Consider the following 22815-nt stretch of genomic DNA (forward strand, 5'->3'; position numbering starts at 1 on the left):
TACATTTGATGTGTGAAGGAGTGCATACCAAAAGTATGTTGCAGTAAAAATATCTTTAAGCACACTGTTTCTCAAGGTGGCGATATTATGGACCCTGGTGATATCATGGACACAGATGTTAGGTCTTGAGACCTTTAAAATGACTAGTCTTTGGGCTCCCTGAGTCCCTGGGTTCACTTTATTAATATCATAATTCCACATCAGATTTTATGCATTTTGTCGCTAACACAATGTTGAACATTGCAACCTGTTACACATTATCTCTTGGGGTTAATTATATTGATCCACATTCAATTGTGCAGGACCAATCTCCAGCTCAGAAGATGAACAAAAATTAAGCGTGGATAAACCCATTTTGATTTCCTGTACATAGACACCTGTCATAGGCTTACTTGTTAAAGATAAGCAGTGAAGCACTTTCTCCCACCAGGTCAACATATTCATGCTGCCTATATAGGTTACATGTATATAGTATCCACTTGCAAATTAGATATCTAGAGCCAAAATCTAATAAGCTGGCCATGTTTTTAGATGAGACACAGAAATAGTTTCAAAGGATATACTGTACCAGAGGTAATACCTGTACCAATACTATAGCATAGGCAATACTTAACTGTTACTGCATGTGTTAGTGGTACGAACTTTATTAAGGAACTGTACCATCCTGTCTTTTTTGCAGCTAAGTGACCTTTTGAGACAGATTGACAGAATATAGACTATAGTGTGATAATCAATGCTGTGCTTGTCTTTAATGTGTGAAAACACTTCTGTTTACATCGATGTCTATCTACAACTTGCTTGTACAACTGGTTCGAGTAATTAGTTTTACCTATTAGGATATTTGATCCGCCTGCCATTGAGTTGAGCATATTTGTATACAGGTGTAGACAATGGCTACCGGACATGCACCAAAATGAAGGCAACGTCTATGTGTCGACTTCAGGGTACTACAATTAACGTTGTTAATCTTAATAGCTCACAATCTTATTACAGCGGCTATTCTTGGGGACTTACAAATGGTATTTTTAGCAATCATTGTGAATTGAAAATGAAGAAGTAAAATGTTTATCTGCTGAGTTGAAATCTAGACTTATTGCTGGATATAGTATTGCATTATGTCTATTTCTACCCTATAGAATTATAGCATACTACTACTATTTCTAATTAACCTACTTACCAATGATAGTTTTATTTCCTGTGCAAGTTGGAGTGTATAATTCAGTGTCTCACAAGCTGTTTTTAGTTTCACAAGGGGTGCTTCCATACTTGACAGGTGTTATGATTTCAAATAAGCTACATGCACTGAGTCTCATATACATTTTGTATTGCTTGTACATTGAAAATTTCTATTTCTTTACAAGTGCATACGAAAGACTAGAGAATTGGGTGCCCCAAAGCACTGTGTCTTTACACCAAGGGTATGTTATTGTTAATTCTTAAACAAACATTGTTGAACTTTATCTGGTTCTGCTTGTGGTGAGTGATATAACCGAAGATGACCCAAAAGTAAATTTTGCAACCTTGTCATCCTGTGCACCTGTTTCTTAAGAACACATCTGTAGCACAAGAAAACACAGAACTGTAGGTGCTGAGTCAAGGGGCAGCCTAAAAAGCATTCCTCCTTACAAAAACAACACACAGGCACAAGTACTTGACAACATGTTTGTCCCAGCCATGAGGTAACCCATGTGTAGTGTATCAAATGGGAGTCTGTGTGTGCATGAAATTTAAGGGGTGTTAAGCTGGTTGGGTTGACGTGGACATAATTCTTATTACCTTCCTCTAAATCAGTCGACATAAACAACTAGTGAGTTTGTATTACGACTTTGCTGGTGGCCTACGGCAGGGTGAATGTTGGAGATCGAAGTATTTTAAGATATGCAAGAACATGTCTACCTGTAATTCAAATCTGGTTCTGTCCTTGTTTAAACTTTGTTTTTGTTATACCGGGTCTTGACAGCATAGCTCAGTTCTTGTTGTTCTTGTAGCTGTAGTAGCTTCTATCCCCCCACCCCCACAACTGCCCCAGGCACATCCAAATATTACAATGTAGGGGGCATGACGGGGAAATGGCAATTGCTATATTGCAGACACTTTGGCTGTACATAGTAGCTATACAGTTTTACCTGGAACGTTTACTAGTACTGACAGTCTGACTGCATCACACAAAACTTTCAGGATTTGGGGGAGAATATCTTACCTGTCGCTGTCAAACAGTAATCAACCCATCACACATCCAGCAGTTCTAACATGATTTAGGACGTGGCAGGCAACTAGTGACAGTGGGGTACAGGTAAGGGAAACACGGAAACACTACCAGACATAACACCAGCAGCATACAGTGGTGTAGTGTTTAGCTTCTGAAGTTCTGAATTACTCTAGGTCATACATTGTACCAGGTATGAAATAATCTCCAAGCAGATCTTTGGGTGGCGGTAATACTGAAATCAAATTGGCAAGACAGTATCAAACTGGCCAGGCAGTATCCAATTCGTGGCCAATGGTTACAGCCCTACAGGCGGCCAATATAGACTCCTCTTGCCCCAGAGAATCTGCTTGGAGATCAGGTATGAAATCCAGCTGCTCTGGACATCTGGACAGGAATTTCGTTGGTTTTGTCAAGGACTGTCTTCCTTTAGAGGGATCTATAGTGCAGGTTGTCCTCCTATAACTTCAGCTATTAAGATGACAGTATAAAAGCCTTCCTGTGCTTTAGAGACCTGCATTAGTCACAATTCAGAAACTACAAAAGGAGCATTTGGCCAGTCTTCCTCATCAGGCCTCCATTTTTGTTTTCCTTTGTACTGAGATGAAAAGATGACATCAGAGCAGTGATGAATTATACAGTTGTGTCGTGACGTAAACCAGACTTAATGACGCTCTCTCGCTGCCCTTTCAAGTTATATTTGACAAACCAGGCTAGTTTGATCGATGTAGCCTGGATGCCAGACCCATAGAGACCCATAGCACACTGGGCCCAAAAGTACTAGTGTGCACACTGGACTGGCTCTAGTAAAAGAAAACCATGTAACAGCTACATGGAAAAGAGTTGTGATGGGCATTGCAAAAAAAAAAATCAATACTTGCTGGAATCAATATTAGAGAAAACTTTGGCGCAAATTTCTCGGTTGCTATAAATATAATTAACATTAATCTCATCTTTTATCTCTCTTGTACAACTTTATATTTTTCAGATTCCACAACTGAACTGAACTTCAGATTCCTCCTCTGACTGAGAAATTTCCTCCCCATTTTCCAACCACCTCACCCACTACCATTCCTGGACGGTCCCTTAATACACAGCTCAGCAGTGTGAAGTCAGACCCTGCCAACATCGATTTACACTCCAGAAAAACACCGCTCAAAAATCGATAACTTAGCGGGACTACAGTATCTGTAAGCGTCTCTGCAAGGATCTCTTTAGAACCGTGATGCGATAGCTGTGGGGAAACGGGCAACTTCTAGGCCGCAGTTGGTGTTTGATTATGCGGCAAATCATCAGACGAAACGACAACAGTATGCATTAAATCTGTATCAACAACCTAAATTGGTCTAGGATACATGCCCACTTAACGTTCCGACAGGAATTATAACAGAACTTGTTTTGGGTGAATGTTTATACCTTTTCGTATCGTAATACCGTAGTAGTGACGAGAAACTATTTTGTTTAGAATAAGAAAAACATAAGTGTGCGCAGGTATTTGGCTAGTTTGTTTTCGGCAGCCCCCCTTTTGCTCCGCGTACCGTTAGAAATAACGTCCGATCTCCGGCGTTTGTTGTGCTACTGTAGCGATATAAGGACTCGTTTTTACGTCATACTCTGTCGTCGAGTACCTTCTTACAACCCAGATCAAACATCGACGACAAACAAATCAACGAACCAACAAACAAACGATCCTTCCTCAGTAGCTACTAACGTTATCCCCGCCCGGCCTCTTTTTACCTCGCACGTCTTCGAGCTCTGAGTCGCTTCGGAACTCAGCTTGCTCAGGCCGGCCGCCCACCGTAAAGTAGATCACCTTCGTCGCCATGTCTCGACTTTATCCTCGATCAGAAGCTTTCTTGGCGAGCATCTTAGACGGGTGTTAGGCTTCTTGAGACGTGGAACTGTTGAGCACTGGACGCAGCTGCGAGTGTCCCACAGCTTGTGCAAACTTCGCAAGGACGGTGTTAGATTGTTCCGTAGGGTCACGTGTCTGGTGGGCGTGCCCACTGTAAGAAAGGGGTGTTTCTCTTGAAGCGACGTCGAACGGCAAGATATGGTACTGCAGCAGAAGCCACTTTGACGCAGACTTTTTTGCCAGCGTATTGCAATCTTGTTATCATGGCTCTTAAAGGTTTAGCTTGTTGCTCCTTTACCCAAACACCAGTTAAAAGCTACCCTTTAATTTTGCAGATGTCAACATAAATACACAAGGAATTGTTGCCCAAGAAACCGGATAAATTTTAGAAATTGTCATGTTTCAAATTCAGTGGGATCCACTACTTTCCTTCAGTGACTGAAATGTCCCACCGTTTCGAAGATCTATCAAGCAGCTTGAGTAACAACTCCTTGTGTATCTCATTACCTGGATGTCTAACCTTTATCAAAGGGTCAACATGAATATATGTAACATGTATCTAGGTCAATATATTTATAAAGCTTCACACAAGAGAGATTGCATCTTGGGTGACACAAAAATTTAGATCAAGGACATTATAATCAACATAATGTCCTGGATTTATTGCAGGTTACGTTTCCTGTGTATCTTTATTTCATTGTGATACTGTTCATAATGTAGATCCTATTCCTTATATAGAATAGTCAAGGATTTGGAATGAAGGCAACATTCAACCATGGTTTCTTCATGATTTTATATTCCTTTGCACTATGAATGTAGCACAATCCACAGGTATACTGACATTCAATTCTGCATTTTCTTTTGTTGATACACACATCAACATGTTTCTACGGCAGATCTACACTGAGAAAAGAGACTCTTTTTACACAACTAAGTCTTTTATTCAGCCGACGTTTTGGTGACCGTCTGTCACCTTCCTCAGGGCAATTCTGACTGGTTCACATTGCACTGCAGCACAGGTGTCACTGCTATAGATGCATTCCCAAATGTATTCCCAATTCTATAGCAGTGACACCTGTGCTGCAGTGCAATGCGAACCAGTCAGAAATGCCCTGAGGAAGGTGACAGACGGTCACCAAAATGTCGGCTGAATAAAAGACTAAGTCTTGGATGTGTAAAGAGTCTCTTTACACAGTGACTTACCAACCTGATGAAACTATTCACGGAGGCAGATCTACACTTACATGAGTAAGCATTTATAGAAGGCTTATTTTTCACCAGAGGCGCATAGATAGTCTGCAAGACTGAATTGTTTTTCTTCTACAGTAAAAAAAGTAAAGTAAAAACAGAATTTTGGGCCTTCATTTTCACAGTCTTCCCATACATGCAAGCATGTACATAATATTTACTGTGCACAAGATATGATTATACAAAACATATGAGAAGCAAGTTACTTTTTTTCTACATTACACATAAACAGCAACTAGTTTCTTATTCCTATCAAATGTCATGTCTCTGTCTCAACTTGTTCTGTTTCCTCCAACTTTCTGATTTCTTCCTTAAACATCTGAATGGTTTGTTTGTTGCCCTTAAGCCTTTCCTTTAGGTCTGCGATTTCTAGTCTGATCTTTTTTCTGGCGTTCCCAATCTTCTCCAGAGTCTTCTGTTCTCGTTCTGCAACTGTGAAGAAAAAAAAAGGAAACATGCCACTCAGTTAGAAAAAAAACCAAAGGTGATTTGTAATGACAAGTTTCGCAGCATTTCTAGATTGATAGACTATGTATACACATCAGTCAAATGTGGCAGCAAACTACAGGAAACAAGACCACCCAGGATAGACAAACTTTCTAAGTGATACCTCGTGTATCATGTCATGGTTAGTGCAAACCGGTGTTCTAGCCAGCATCTGTCTTTTGATGCCAATTTTGCCACTCATCATGGACCAAAATTTTGCCCAAACCAGGCTGGCTAGAACACTGGTGCAAACAATATTCTTAGCATATCATTCAACTTTGCTCACAATTTTTCTAAAATCCAGATGCAAATGTTAAAATTACATGGCAGGTCCTGGATTTTGGGACAAGCTTTCAGCTCAGGGAATTATCATTCATTCAACGTGTTAATTTTTCATTTGTAACGCATCATTTTTCAGTGAATTCCCTTGAATGCTAAAGTTTGAGACACCACAAAGTGAAACCAAGCAAGATTCCAAATCCCATGTGACAAGCTGTCTGCTCTAAATTTACAGAGCTTTAAGGTGGTCCACTTAAAAAAGCTTAACCTACTGTATACAACCTGCTGACATAAGATGTGCTTCGAGTTTAGACCCCAGCAGACCTGCACAATAAAACGTTGAACTTCTCTGATTGTGTTATCCGTCAAACTTACAGTCTGTCTCGTGTTTCCACGGCCCCAGGGTGATCTGTCTTGTGCTGTTCAACATCGTCTGCATCATCTGAGTCGGGTCCTGGAAGATCTGCAGAGATGTTCACAACAATGCCCCCTAGTTATCAGCTGCAGTACTACAACTGCTGGTTATACACAATGGGAGGTGTTCAACTAGGATACGTTATATGTGTTTAAAAATCTGTTCAAATTCTACTTTTGAAATGAAAACAGTTTCTGAGCTGTTTTTGCTGGTTTTCTACTAAGATGTATTTGTTAAATACGGTATCTATTTGCAAGCAAAAGGTTACAACTTTTAGTTTTAGACGGAACCACAAGAGATATTGAATATTCATTTTGAACACTGGATCTGTTGCACGTCAGTGGTTTGTGTGGTGAAATTTCTGACATGCCTTACCAATTCTTCATGGTGTTCTGACACAAGCGTCTTCTTGCCAAGCATGATGTTGGTATCTGTCTGGAATAGCTTCAGGAAATGGTACAGTGTGACCTGAGGCAAAAATTAAAAAAAAAAACATGAACATGCAAAAATGGCTGTACCATCTTTCTGCTGACACAATTTTTATGTGTTGCTTGGGTAGGTATCAGGGAGAAAGTTTATATGCACAAGAGATTACATTTTATATGTACATTATGTATGCAATAAAATAAGATCAATACCTGTAATAACCATACAACTAAGGTAGCTACACTACCTACAGCGTGGGTATAAAAATCATTGGTTGTTATAACTGGTTGTTATATTCCATTTGCAAAAAGAATTATGATTTCAGAAGAAAGTATCATTAGTCTTAACAATAACAGCTTTCAAGTTGGCAACTGAAAGAATATAGGGTTGATACAACAAATCACCTATATTATATCACCTACATAATGCATTTCATGCCCAGGATTGTAATAAAAGAAGATTATAGTCTTACAGCAGACAGGATACCTTGTTCTTTGCTGTTCATGTCTGTTAATGCATGTTATTATGCTGTCACTTGCAATTTAAGGTTTTGGGTATGTATTTACATTCGCAATTCTAACATAAGGCCACAGCAAGTAATTTTTATGGATGACATCAGTGGGCACATTAATCTTTGCCTGATTTTGGAAATAAAAGCAAGAAATTTTGTTGCCCTCTGACAGTGGCCAACATGCCAAAAATGGACAAAGATCTGTTGCCATGCCGGAACATGGATGGCAGATAAGTATGAAGAGAGGAGACAAGACAAGGCCTTTTCTTTGATGCAGTGAAGTATTTCATTCCTTGTATACTGTATGTAAGTAGCTGTGTAAATGTTCCCACTGAATCAAAACCATTTGTACCATGACTGAAAACTTGTTTTTCAAAGTTGTTTCAGTGACAAATGCATGTTAGCTGTCAGTAAACCTACCACAATATATGTATCATTTCTTGTTTAATAAAGTTTATGATGTCAAAATTTGAAAATGTTGGAATCTTGTGTTTTTAGCCCACCTTGTTTTTTCCACCCTATCGCATTAGATTTGGAGTCAGAGGATGTCATCCATAAAATTTACTTGCTGTGGCCTAAATCATACGGTTGACTGATGAATGCAAGCTACAGATAGAACCTATAGCTTGCTATTTTATTGAAAGCCCAGCAGTTTACTTCCCCCTATATGCATACACTGTATGTAAGATTTATCAGCATGTAAGATTTATAGGCAACCTCCAACCAGGTGTAATTTAAGAGCTGTCCTATGTAGGGGATCTGTGGAAGATTACAGTACACAAAGGACTGTTCATGCTGTAATGCTGTGTTATTAACGGCCATAGCATGGCTGGATCAGGTCAACATTACAACTTTCAGTCTATATATCATTTATAGCTGCAACATGTTATCTATAATGTACTCCTTGGGCTCTTCTCATAAAATGTACTAAAGTGGCTCAAAATCAATACGAGTAATTTACTATGTTTGAATACAGCTACAAAAATACGATATCAGCAAAAATGCTACAAGAAACATGCCAAAATCTGTATACTAGTACCAGGGCTCGAAATACAGTCTTCTTTTTTTCCTGCATACCTGTACCAGTGCAGGTAACACTGAAAAATATACCTGCACCAGACAAGTTTTACCTGCAACACTCTGTTTAGAAAGTATGGATTGCTTTAAATACTGTTCAGAAACCATTCCAACAGTACTGTTGTATTATTTCTTTTGCACTTCATACCACATGTACATGTAGGTGGTAAGTCAATGCAGCAAGTAAAAAAAAAAAATATATATATATATATATATTATATTTAATCCCAGTACATGAACCAGTGCAGGTATACATCAGAAATACCTGCACAGCTCCAATTTTACCTGCACTAACCTGTACATACACAAGACATGGACCAGTGCAGGTTAGGTACAGGTAGACATCAGAAATACCTGCACAGTCCCAATTGTATGTGCAGGTGGTATTTCGAGCCCTGTAAACATATGCACTTTGAAGTTTGAAGCGCTGCAGTCTAAATCCAAGGACATTGTCAGGGACGAAGATATTGACTTTTTCCTGGTCATTCCTCCCTGTAACATCCTATCGATCGACAGGTCTTGATCCATGACTGTTACGCCACGGGGTAGGAATCACGAAACCTTCAGTAGCCTGCATAGTCCAGTTGTTAGCGACCCTGCCTCTGGACTAAGAGGTTATCTCTCTCCCGAAAGCATGCTACTACTAGTACTAGGAAGGGACAGGATGTTAAGCCATGGTCCACTGTTCGTTGTGCTTGTCGGAAAGAGCTAGGGGAATTTCCCCGATACAATGAACCTGTAAACACTGTACATAGCAACTGTACATCTCTGTCACAACCAGTGGGAGATTAGCTCGTCAGTGAGCTAAAACTGGATCTAGATCACTTTGAAATTCCTTCTTTCACTTACCGGTCTCTCGTTAGGGTCGTTGAAGTAAATTTTGATGATGACTTCAAACTCTCCCCACCCGGTCTCGGTTATCTCATACGGAGGTTTCGTCACCACTGCAATAAATAACACAAGAAAAAAACTTTCATCTGAGTCAGTTAATCATCAAGACATACATGTATGAGATAGACGACATAAGTCATAAAGGAAAACCCAATAGGGATTATTTTCTACAATATCAGCACAACACAGTCTTCGTGTAATGCATCATACATGTACATTGCTGCAGGGGTGGCCCCCGGAGCTTTTGGTATGGTGATAAATGAAAATTAAAACAAGCGAGAAACCAGCACATCTTGCATATTTTACTCAATATTTCCATGAAAACATGAAGTAACATCTGCTTTTGCAATGCTTTGTCAGGAGTATGGTAGCACAGTTTAGTACTAATAATTTTTTTCCATTCAAAGTGGGAAAAAGCTTATTAGTTCATACTTACTGGTATTTGCAAGGATGCCTCATCTTATATAATATAATGCATAATGATACACATCTTCTTTATAACATTTCCACAACATAGTAGATGTATATGGGTGGACTATATATGGCGAGGTAACAACACAAATTCAACTATTTAGGGCAGACTACACTAAATTAGGAAAAGTACACTTCCTGATTACATTCACAACTCAAAACACTTTGTATTATTAACACATTGTATCATCATTAAAGGCTCTTGTTGCCTTTGCCCGGCTTTCTTTCCTATTAAATTTACGATAATCCAGCCCCCAAAGTCTGGGACATTTGGTCTCCTGGCCCATGTAATATGCCATTTTCCTCATAATTACCATGAAATCTGTTTGAGGCTACATGTATATACAACATGTTGTAAAAAGTAATTAACAGTTTGAGCGGGGAACGAAAAGAGTGGCTCAACTGTACCCAAGGGAAAATGTTACACATCTAGTCTATAAATTCAATTACAAATCTATTTCCACATATGCATATCAGTTACTTTAGTATTCAAAGGAAGTCTTTCACACACCAACTTTGCAATGTTATTAATAGCCGTGCTGACAAATTCCCAGCATGAAATAACATGATTTATGGACAAGCAAAGTAGCAAAGAGAATTAGCTCTTTGCAATATATATCATAATGGAAAGATAGTCTCCCAATGCCAATCTTTCACAACATATTGCCAAAACTCAGAACTTTTTTCCCATGACTTTCTAAATATTGAATGATGATATTCTATGTAATTCTCCCTATCCTGATGATTAATTGTACTGGAAGGACAAGTGAGATTAAAAATGTTTCTCAAAAGAATGACACATGCTTTATAATTTTGGTTCAACTCTACTTGTACTTGTACAGGCTGCAAGGATTCAGTCTTTTGAGCAGGATCTCTTTAGAGTGCATGATCCTGGTTTAAAACAAAAATCCTACATTACTTTATCTAATTTTCAGAGTGGAGCAGGACAAAGAACAGGAGCTTTGTTTAAAAGAAAAATCCTACATTACTTTGGCTAGTTTTAAGTGTACAATCCATGTTTAAAATGATATCCTTTGATATACAATGTACTTTGGCTTACTGTGAAGCAAAATTTCCAGAGTAGTGCAAGATCTCTTTTATATGTAAGCATATAATCACGTTTAAAACAAAATCATACATTACTATGGCTACATGTACACGTAGTTGTCTAAGAAAATTAAATAAGTTTGGTAAGTTATCAAAGAAAATTTCCAGAGTTGTGCAAGATCTCTTTTATATGTAAGCATATAATCATGTTTAAAACAAAATCATACATTACTATGGCTACATGTACACGTAGTTGTCTAAGAAAAATTAAATAAGTTTGGTAAGTTATCAAAGAAAATTTCCAGAGTTGTGCAGGGCCAGTTCTAAGTGCAGTAGCCTGTTTAGTATGCCATGTGCATCCCTCCTGATGTACATCCCCGGCTTATGACTAATTGTGTGCTGATCTGTACATGTACATCTGCCTGAACTTTGAGCATCATTTGGGTGATTACGGAAATCTGCCGCTGCCTGGAGTCTCCTCCCACCGCTGGCAACGTCAATACCAGCGGCGCGGCACGGCAGGAATTATACATACGTGCGCGCGCCGTCCTTCAAGCCACACGGCCTGTTTCAAGGTGGGTACACTGTGTGTTCTTTGTAAAAGTGAGTCAATATGTGCATTGTGTATGCATTGATATTTGTTGGTTGGGTGAACATACCGGTAGTGTGAAGTGCATTTGGGCTGTCCCACTAAAAAGAAGGGATAGAACAGAAAATAATATTTTTGCCAGTCTTCAGTGCAAAAGATCATGATTGCTAGTCACAAGCAAGTCAAGAAATATACTCATTTGACTGAGCACAATAGTACATATCTGGCTGAATTGTAGTTTGTTTCATGCGTACTATAGAAACAGAGGTATTTGACATACAGGTGTATGACTATAAGTTGATCTAAGTTTGCAGAGATTCAAGTTCAATGTAGCAGGACAAAGTGGCACTGCATGTTTTTTTAAGTTCTCAGTTGAAATAACTGTTACATTACAGTAGTAACACAATAAGTACAATCAGCATGTGCTCCCAGTGTAGTTTAAGTTTAAGATTTCGGTGAAAGCTCACAGCAAAATTGTAAATATAATTAATATCCAAGCAGATCTTATGTTGGCGGCAAAGACAACTTATCAAACTGGCCAGGCAGTATCAATTTGCCACCTGGCGTAAAAAAGATACAGCAACTACCGGTAAGTAAAAGAAAAAAAGAAAACCCAATAAAAATGCCTAAAGTAAAAAGACGTCAAAAATAATCTGAAGCCTAAACCTCTGCCTGGAGAGTAAACATAATGCAACAGTGAATATTCTTTGATTTACTAAGAAAGATCAGGTTTGTACAGCAAATGCTTTTATTCATTGTAGTCTAGGCTCATGCATATATTGGTCTGCCGTCCTGAAGTTTAAGTGCTCGTACAGTAGTTTGATTTTCCATTCTATCAGGGCAGGCAAGCCCTAATTGATTAATCCTTCCTACTCCTCCTTCAAAACTAATTAAGTCCATTTCTCTTTTTACAAAAATTAATTTTCTGTCAGAGATGATTTAACATGTATTGTTTGTGTCAAACACTACGTTTGTAAAATCCCACTTTCTCTCTTTTCTCATTTCTCTCTTCTTTCTCTATTTTCTCAATTTCTTCTTTTCTCTTCACTTTTAATTTCCTTCTGACTGATACAGTAAATTTTTTCCACAGACTTTTTTTTGGGGGGGGGGGAATACTTATATGAGGAAGTGGGGGGGAGCAAAGGAAAAGAAATTTCAGCTGGAGAGGAGTTAACATTTAATTTTTTTTAACCTGGGGGAGGGACAGGGAAAAATTAACCCTACACTGTACAACCGGCTGTGCTCTGCTAAATGAAAGGTTCGGAGTACTGCCTTTTTCACATGCAACAGAGACAAACCCTGGATGTTACTAATAGTGTAACTCTAGCTGACCTTCAAATTTGGGAACACGCAATTTTCTCTCCGCAAAACCAATCGATAACATGCTGAGTCTCCAAGTCTACCACAGGCTGCTGACTTAAGCCGGCTTCAGAAACTGCCGGCGTGGACATGATTTACCAAGGCTAAAAAGAACAGGGCTTCACAGACGTTCTGGACTTCCTCCGCATGCAATAATCATTGCCTGTCTGCGCCGGGAGTACTTTGATAGATGGGAGCACCAGACAAACCTGGCCCAAGGTGCATGGACTGTACAGAACATAACTGTTACAGTTTTAATGTGTTCGACCTCATTAATGTCCCCATACGTCCTGATATTCCCTTCAGAGTTGGAATTCTGAATAGGTAAACCATATGACTGAAAGGAAATTAAGTCTGTCTTCAAGGAGTTAGAATCTGCAGACAAATCCAATATTCAAGGAAGAGGTGGTTGAAATTTAGAAAGTTTACAGTAATGAGAAAGCATATATAATATATGAATGGTCCATTCGTGGTCGATAGGGAGACAAAGCTTTCATGCTGTGTGACGTTGCCAACCAGTAGTTCGTGTTCAACAGAAACTGACATCCTGGGGAAGCAAGCCCTGGCTTTTCAGAGAACTTACATGCACCTGTATCATTTATTAGGACAAACTATTTCTGACACAAGTGCATGGTTGGCTATGTTGACATTAAAACCTATGAATGTTTCCAATATGTGTAATCCAACAAAGACAATTTTCATCATGTCTTCTTTTAGTTTTACCTCATATCAACTTCTTGCAGACTGCCATACCTGCTGCCAATTTCCCTGTAAGAAATTACATGCATGTCTAAGGTCAGGAAACTAATAATTCTTTGGCTTACATGACAAACTACATTACTGTAACTGTTACATTCACATGGACTTGATAATCCAGGAAACTTCTGCAACTTGCTTCTGAGTTCTGACTTATACTTTCATCTCAATACAGAATTTTACAGTTCACGGCAGACAAAAACATTGGCAAATCTGTCATTTTTACTCACAAAAATTGGAGAATATGGAAGGAGATGCCATTGAACTAAGCCTAGTCTACCAGCAAAATTTGCTCCTCAAAATGCAGTTTACAGGATCAAGATTTATGCCCCTGGACTCTCAACACCAAACAGAATTGAGAAGACAGAACAAATTTTCAGGCTGGCTAGCACTGACTGCTGTCAACATTGTAATGGAGCAGTCTGTGACTGTCTACAGCCCATGAACCTGACATTCACATTGTTTACAACTTCTCTACCATCCGAGCGCGCCTGAGCAAGCCTGGCATCTCCGATAACATCAGTCTTCCTGGCACAGACACATCTCCCAGTGATCTACACTCCAACACTCAACAATTTCTCCTACCCCTGCGGCGGGATTTATGATTCCGATACACATCACTGCTCTGTTCGCAGGGCGGTGCAGCCTTTCAATTCCACATGAAAGACATCCCCTGAAATTGCTAACGATTTCTTATATATAAAATATGGCCAATGCTGTTGAAAAATCCTTTCCTGAGGGGGGAAAACAGAAAATGTTATTGATACTGTATGTACCCTTCGTTTAAATTCCACCCATTTTTTCTCCAATAATTTTTGGCGACGCCCTTTATATCTTCTCTTGCCAGATAAAAGTGTATATTTATTGCTTTACAAGCAATAGTTCCAGGGTGTATAAACTTTACTGACAGACCAATATGGCTTCCCCATCTAATCATGTTTGAAGTAGCTGCCTTAGGCCTTCCCTTTGAAATTTATCTCTTCCAATATTTGAAAAAGCCAACACTGTCGAACAAGCAGTTAAAGTCAAACCAACTATGGAAGATTTAATCAAATTCATATTTTACACAATCATTTTTAATAGCAACGCGCCAGGAGTTTTATGAGTTATTATTCCCTTTTTTTAACTTGTGTAATTTCAGAATGATTGTATCTACACTTGGGTAAATGAACCTCCCAGGTCTGATTAATGATTTCTGACAAGTTGATCCATGGATGGATAGGATCTGGGGTGTCCCAAGCTACTTAATGATTTCTTCGGAGATCAGAGATAAGATGCATGCAGGCCCAGCAGGACCATCATTCAACTTTCATCACAACCTTAGGCCTACCAATTACATTATCAAACTTTGCCTTGATAAAGAGTGAATGAGCTATCGATGCGCAGCAATCTTTCGCTGATAGACGTTTCATACTACACCGTAAAATGTAAAGGCGGATTTTCGTATCTCTCTCTGTGATACCAAACAGGTGATTTACAGCAAAGCACTTGTAAAGCGACACCCAGCTGCCTTGGGAGGGAAAGTATCTTTTAGGAAACCAGATTCAGAGTCAATTGCAAAAGCCATTCACCCAAGAGAAAAGAGACACAACTTTCAAAAGGAACTCATTAAAAGGAGTCTATTCCACCTTCAGTATCCATCAAGTTCGCTCAAGCAGAAAGGGAAAAGGGAACTGAGGCGGTACTTTACATCTGTGCAGCCGGGCGTTCTGAGCACAGCGTCTCATGAAGGGAATGTCAAAACATAACAAGGGATTATTCATGGCCTGCTGTCACAGTCTACGGGGAAATACATGTACGTCAAACAATTCATCTTAAACATTTTCCTACCACCATGTATGAAGCTTGTATCAGATCTACAAAATAATCTACAAATTTATAGAACATCAGACAACTAAAGATAACAAAACCGGATGTTCTGCTGCCATACCAAAGGAAGCCACTAGGAAATCATTTCCAGTTTTCCTCACACCCTACCAATGTACCAAGTATGAAACCAATCCATCCAGCCATTCTTGAGTTATTGTGTTGACAAACAGAATGACAAACAAACAGACAGACAGATGCAACTGAAAATATTTGTATACCCTCTGTGACATTTCATGGAGGTAATACATTGTTATCTGCATATTCATAAAGCCTGATAAAACAGTTGGCTATGTTAGAACACTTTCGCCTCAAGACCCATGACGGACATGCATCATACATGTACATGTACAATGTACTATCCTCCTACGATCACAAACTGGGGGCATTTGGGGACAGTCGTGCATGTATCACACAGAGCATGTGTCAGATGGAAGTCGGCTGTCTCATAAAAAGCTGTCTTAAGATATTGTCTGCAGTTGGTTTTGTCACAGCCTGCTTGCAAATACTTTGACATCAAAATCGTATGTCATCCCATACAACTGATGTGACCCCGCCCGTGTGTGAGTCTTAGAAACATAATACCATACAGTGACCCAAGTATGGCAGGACAGTCAGGAATGGGCATCACCTTGTAAAGGGGCACACAAAATTTATGGTCTGGATGCCGTAAGGGTGACGTGTCATTTCATCACAGTATGACCTGAATAGAAGATTGTTAAAAAGGCAGCTCCTTTGTTGATATCATAACAGAAAACGTATATCAAGCCCTGCCAGCCTGGATGAAGAGCTGGTATGTTGGCTGAAGAGTTGTAAATCTGTTATGTAATACAGATATATGTAGTTAGCAAGACATCTGCACTTTCATAGCTTGACAGATTCAGATAGTTCTGCTTTTCTATAGAAATTACAGGTATGATTTCTTATCCAGCTGTTACAAAATCCTTCACTGAAGCTCTGCAATCTCTGCTATAGGAACTTTCAAGCGAGTGCCATCTTTCTCTTGATTTCCAATAACGCTTGACTTGGCACGTCGAATCCGCAAGATAGGCCTTACATCCACTTCTGGCAGAAAACACATGTCCGGCGCTGACCATTCGTGATGCTTCTCGTTTTAAATGCTTACTGCTGTGTGGTTCTCAGCAAGGTCAGAAAGGGCATTTAAAGGCCCAAGTTTGGAAGAAACTAATCTGGGACTGGGCCTGACTTATTGACTGAACCCCATCCTTTCCTGTGGGACGGAGATAAGGTATGATCTTGTCTAAACAATATATCCCACATGGGACGTGTAGGCCGTCCCATTACGGACCCGGGGTCAAAACGACACATCTGGCTATAACGTTTTGTGGCAAGGACACCTGAATGGATGCAGGAGCCCTCCCCGCGCAAGAAATCACCCCCTAATACAGATTACCGGGTGCGGAAAATCTGACAAGGGACGTCTGTTACAGAGGCAGGGCATAAAGGGGGTTCGGAAGCCTGGGAGGTCAATTCGTTCTTTTGGGCTCTCTCAAAAGTAGCAATACGAGGGCATCTGAAGGCGGCTCAGTGTGCAGCGGCGCGTGCAAGAACTGGAACTGATTTTGCAATAATTCATCAGCAGATTAGCTGACAGCATCTGTGTGTTCCATCAGAGGGAACCCGGAACATGCTACTGCAGAAGTGAAGTCAACCGACAACATTCTGTAGTAGTGGTTTGGGGAATGACCATCCTCACCAACATGGCTATAGGAGTGGAGTTGCCCAACGGTAGTGGTCTGGCAGGACAGAACACACACAGAGGCCAACAACTGCAGGTGAGCTACTAATCTTGTCATCTAGAAAAATGCATTATGCTTCAAAGTACCACCTGCATACACAGGTTAGGACAGGTAAAATTAGAGATTTCTGATGTCTACCTGCACAAGTCCATGTGCTGGGTTTTTATTTGATTGTTACCACTACACGTAAGAGTATGAAGAATAAGATATAATTAATGTCAACGGTTCCTTACAATCAAGGTTTTAGTATGATCCATACTTCCTGAGTGGTGCAGGTGACATTTGTCTGGTACAGGTAATTTTCAATATTCAGTGCAGGTATTTGGAAAAAGGTATTTCAAGCCCTGTTTACCAAACTTTCCTTTTCTAACCTCTTTTTTTAGATAGTGAATTTTTATTCAAGTACACTTGCATCTTCTAACCATGCAAAATCTTGTAATCACGAAACTGTAGAAATTGATTACTGCACTTAAATCAACCATTAAGCCTGTATGAATTATTTAATGTTCATTTTCCGTCTTGCTAACCTCTGGACTATTCACTTGCCAGCATGTCACACACTTCTGTGCCATGATCTGATGTGATAGATTATAAAATGTACCATGCCCATAGCCAGGGGTGTTTGGAAGAAGGTCCACTTTTTATCTAAAGGTCCAAGATTTTTCTTTAAAAGGTGGACTGCATGACCAGCAGGGCTGGAATCCTAGAAAAACTTTGTCATTGAATAAAAAGTTATTTGATTTTTCCTTTGAAATCCTTTCAAACATGTAGGAAATGCCATTTCAGCAGGTTCAATTTTCAAAATTTTCTGGGGGCCCTAGGAATCTTGTACCCTTGGCGCTCCCTGGTCCCTCAGACAGTGAAAAGAACACCACCACCCCCCCAAGCAAAATCCTGGCTATGGGTATGTGTACTACCCTATGGTCACAGCCCCATGTGACCTGATCATTTCTGTTTCAACCCATATCCTTCAGACTAGTGTTACCACATGGGCAGACTGTTTCCAAGACCTGAACAGGCCAGTTCCTAAGCTCCAAGGCCAAAATGCACTCAAGAAAATTATTCCACAGCCTCCCCTCTGTTAGCCTAGTGCAATATGGGTTTGGCATCAAACTTCTTGGGGACTGCAGTTCAAGTTTGGTCTGTGGGGTGTAAATTGGTACACGTCCTGTAATCATTATGCATGGATGCTCAAAGAGAAGACATGGATGCTATTTGGGGTTATGACTTACATTATACATCTAGCTGGGAAATGTTTGTTTTCATTTCTGTGCATAGATGGTTAGCTTGGACAACTCCACCTGATGTTTTGATTCATTTACTGAGGTGTCTGTGTTATATGGGACTCAGATATACATTGTACATGTAGATATCTTGAAACAAAATTGTCATGTACATAACAACATCCATAAAAACAGATGTTCTAAGGTAGTAAAATAATCCATGATAGAACAGGTATATATTTTGAATCAACATAGTTCTACAATAGAAATATTTGCCTCACTTTACAGGTCTGAATATCATTCCTCAAACAGAAATAAAGAGGCTTATAAGAAGTAATCACCTCTGACAGGGTTGGCATAGGTCTCGTGCAACTTGAACTCGATCTTCTTAACAAACACTGACATGTCCTAGACAGAAGAGACAAGAAAACAGCAAGTTATTAACATTCTTTCTCCCCAGTGTTCTTGCCAGAGTCCGTCTTTCTGTCATTTGGCAGAATTCTGCTGTTCACGATGGACAAAAACTCTGTCTAATTCCTCATCTTTGACGGGGAAAAATCGGCGTGTTAAGATATGGAAAGAGAGGTCATTAAACCAGTGTGATTTTTAAGCTCCTTGATTATCAACTAAGCTTAGTCTACCAGCAAAATTTGACGCTCAAAATACAGGAAATAGAGTTTCGAAGACTTCAAATTTTCCCAGGAGAGCTTGCCCTAGGATTGTTGTGCCTTTGATGCCTGATTTGTTGTTACACAAACAAACTTTAGATGATGGCTGGCTAGAACACTGGACTTCCTGCTAAGGGATACTGTAGTGGGTAAAACACGCTAAACTAGTAGTACATGTATATTAATCAAATTTGCACTGGATTCAGCCAAACTTGGTACAGAGGGGGTTAAACCTATCCATCACGCCAACCAGCCCAGAGGCAATAAAAAAGTCATCTCTGCAAGCCGAATGATTGGTTGGGCTTGGAACTCAGGTCGATGAATAAAGCAGATTGCCTTCTACGCTCCAGTAAATTACAATTTGAGTTACTTAATTGTTAATACCCCCGGAGCAAAAGCAAAACCCCTTGAAACCAGAGACATCAATAAAGATAAAGGCTGATACCGGTGATGTATTGAATAACTTGTAATATAGACACATATGTGTTGGGCTGGTAAATCTACTGTCGATATGTAATTCTCTAGAGGGAAATTTACAGGCACCAAGAGTGCAGAAGGCTTTAGCAGAATTGTATTTTATTTCGAGTGACAATTAGAGGTAAACCCAAGAGTAGATTTGGTTACACAATACATATACATTTTGCAGGTTAACTTGTCTTAAAGTTATCAATAATAATTAACAAGTGTAAGAAACATGAATATCAGTAATGGGAGAATACAAACCTAAAGTCTGTGATATATTGACTAAACTAAAGCTCCTACCAACTCTAAATTATTGTACTTAAATTGCTAATGAATTTTGTCTGTGTTGGTAAAATACATGTATGAGGTATAAAAATAATATCTTTTTTTATGTTTTCTTAAATTTCATTAAATTATTGACCTTTGGAAAAAAACTGACCATTCAAATTTTACCAAGTAGACTAAGCTTAGTTCAAAATGACAAAATCTTTGTCCGTCACGAGCAGCAAAATTCCATGAAATGACAGAAAGACTGACGCTAGCTGAACAAGGAGTTCTACCCAGAAATCAAATTGAAAGACAGTTGAACCAAGTCATGGCAGGGGCAAAAAGTCACATACTGGGAATTACTGTTTAATAGATCTTATGATCTGCCTGGACCGTTCAATATGGGCACCTTGTAAACCTGTTTATCAAACCATGCAGTGTCCCATATCTTCAATTTCTGCATATATATAACTTATTAGGACAGTGGAGATGATAGCAACAGGTATGGGTCAATGCATGAACTTTCCCAAGGAAGTCTGGATTCCGAAGTACATGTACAGTATCTGTTCAGCACAATATCAACCATCAATCATAGCATTCATAGGTGATCCAATTGCAATGAATAACCTTCTATTCTAATCTTACTCGAAGTCGGACTCTAGCAATCTTACAGTAGCAGAATGAATATGATTCAAAACAGTCCTTAACAATGTAAAAGTACATGTCATCTAGCTTTCTACCAGTCACACTGTAATACACACAACTTATGTACATATACATGTACAACAATGATGATGTCTTCTGTTTTCACTAAGCCTATAGTATTCCTTTGTTACTCCAATGTCGGAATGTGTGAGTTTTACACATAGAGGTCTCAATTAACTTCCCATCTACATGTCTGAAAATTGCAACCAAAAATTTGTGATTATTTCTTGGGCAAAAACATTTGGATGTCCTTAGCATGAAAGTATGTCCTTATAATCTTGTATGATATACCCTATAGACAGCCAGACACTATTGCAGCTAATTTTAAGTGCATGCAGTTTACACAGCTTTAATACAGTTTCAACTGCATTTACCTTCTTAACTTTACCCTGCTTCTACCGGCTTTCAATGTACTAGTACTACATGTAGTATGGCTTAAATGCGATTTACTAGTACATGACTTTTGGATGTGAAGCAAACAAGTTAAAACTATGTAATTGTGTAAAACACATGTTAAGTTCTTCTTTGTGTTGTGTATCAAGTATCAACGCCAAGTTGAGATCATGTGTTGTGTAAAGGGAACTAAGATCAATACTATGCTGTACAGTGTACATTGACAAAGGAACATACAAACCTCATTTTTGAACGGTTTGACATACACAGACCAGGCATGGGTGTGTCCATCCTCCTCCCTCTTCTTGCCAAAATACCTGGCCGTGTTCCCGTACACAATGGGTTTTACCATCATCAGACCCTGCACATAACACAAGGGAAACATCTTCATCATCGATATCATTGGATGGCTTAACCTTGTCCTACTGCTCCTAACAATAAACAATTTGTTGGGAAGCAATTTGCTGTGCCCTACATAACATAGCCTGGGTGCCAAACCCATAGCACACTGGACAAAATATCTCAGTGAGCATGGTGCTGTATGGAGATACGTTTGTGTCCAGTGTGCTATGGGTTTGGCACCCAGGCCATACCGGCATACATAACATGGAAAGGTTCGATTTTTTTCTCATGTATGTAGTGTTATCAGGACTTGGTAGTAACAAATTGTAGACAAGTAAAACTAAAACAAAAGCAGTTCTGTCGCATGTTCAGAATCTTCTCCCGACCACCGAATGACCTTGAGGTTGGCTGAAGTTTGGGAGCTGCCTGACCAGATTTGTCAGTCACAGACACCATAACCTCCTTGGTCACACCTACCTTTCCATATGTATCAAACTGAATTTGAGTGTTTTCCTAGACATTATTAATTTTCATTCTTCCAAATAATTGTTTTCATTCATAATTTCATTCATTTTCATAATTTCAAAACATAATATTATCATCCAAAGTGTTTTTTGCTAACATAATTTTTACAAACCAGCACCTCCTCCATCTTGACAACATTATACAAAAGATACAGACATATAAAGATAACAAAATTTGTTTATGTTTACTCCTTGATACCTCATTACTCATTGCAGCCAACTTGCTGCTTCTTCTGTCTGGGTCGACTCTAAACAAAGAAATTCTGTCCACTATAAAAACCCACACACCTAACACTCCTACGGTACGATTTTCTGCACGTCTATATATTTCTAGTCCCCACAATTCAGCCTACCTTTGTCCGGCCGCCCGAATCGGGACCGTACTCCGCCATCTTGGACTTGAACATACTGAGGAATCGGCTCGCTCTAGCCCTTCTGTAATTGGTCGGTACAAACTTGCCTGGGGCAACAACCTCTAAAGTAAGTTGCCCAAACGAATCTCCGAGACGCTGAAAACCTTTAGAAAGTACTTTGGTCGGTAAGAGGCGAGGAAAGTGACAGAATTCTGCAGAGATATTGAGATTTCCGGGACAAAAGCTGCGCCCGTCTCAGTTTCATTCCTTTCAGACGGTAATGTAGCTAGAGCCAATCAGAGAATTCGTTATAAAATGTCGTCGGCTGTGAGAATGATCTTTGACCCGTTTAGAATTTTTGGCGCGAAGACCGCATAGAAATGTAGAAGTATTTAGTTTTATCGCAATTTATAGCCGATTCAAAAGGATGAATATAATCATACAAATGAGAACTACTTTTATTCTTGACATTTACAGTTTACATGGTGTCAAACAAGTTACGTATAAAGAGAAATCTTGTGGAAGACTTTTCATAACATTGATGCATGCGGTTACCGACTGTTCGCGATCTTTACTGGCTCAAACCATTATGCGACAGGTGTATGTTTTTATTCAAATCAAAGCAATTTCATTTTA

General features: G+C 39.3%; 3 protein-coding genes across 5 annotated transcripts in view; 1 reads left to right on the top strand and 2 right to left on the bottom strand.

Moving 5' to 3' along the window:
* LOC109484233 (high affinity cGMP-specific 3',5'-cyclic phosphodiesterase 9A-like) overlaps nucleotides 1-4213 on the bottom strand; it is a 24947-nt gene extending 20734 nt beyond the window's left edge. Inside the window, exon 1 of the mRNA XM_019787499.1 lies at nucleotides 3944-4213. Coding sequence (XP_019643058.1) covers nucleotides 3944-4031 — 88 coding nt within the window. The 5' untranslated portion in view covers nucleotides 4032-4213. The remainder of the gene's footprint in view (nucleotides 1-3943) is intronic.
* A 985-nt stretch (nucleotides 4214-5198) lies between these two features.
* LOC109484218 (YEATS domain-containing protein 4-like) lies at nucleotides 5199-22499 on the bottom strand. Its single transcript, XM_019787473.1, has 7 exons — nucleotides 22180-22499; nucleotides 21202-21321; nucleotides 18807-18873; nucleotides 9353-9447; nucleotides 6865-6957; nucleotides 6450-6537; nucleotides 5199-5741 (listed from the first exon to the last, which is right to left on the bottom strand). The coding sequence occupies exons 1-7, from the start codon at nucleotides 22231-22233 to the stop codon at nucleotides 5569-5571; spliced, it is 690 nt and encodes a 229-aa protein (XP_019643032.1). The 5' UTR covers nucleotides 22234-22499; the 3' UTR covers nucleotides 5199-5568.
* LOC109484217 (N-acetylated-alpha-linked acidic dipeptidase 2-like) overlaps nucleotides 16021-22815 on the top strand; it is a 38213-nt gene continuing 31418 nt past the window's right edge. For 2 of the 3 annotated variants that reach the window (XM_019787466.1, XM_019787467.1), the window contains exon 1: nucleotides 16021-17278. In XM_019787466.1, the coding sequence (XP_019643025.1) occupies nucleotides 17186-17278 (93 nt within the window). In that variant the 5' untranslated portion in view covers nucleotides 16021-17185. The remainder of the gene's footprint in view (nucleotides 17279-22815) is intronic. The other variant, XM_019787468.1, reaches the window with a different exon arrangement.

This window comes from Branchiostoma belcheri, unplaced genomic scaffold (assembly GCF_001625305.1).
Source record: "Branchiostoma belcheri isolate BF01 breed outbred unplaced genomic scaffold, Haploidv18h27 scaffold69, whole genome shotgun sequence".
NCBI classification, from domain to species: Eukaryota; Metazoa; Chordata; class Leptocardii; order Amphioxiformes; family Branchiostomatidae; genus Branchiostoma; species Branchiostoma belcheri.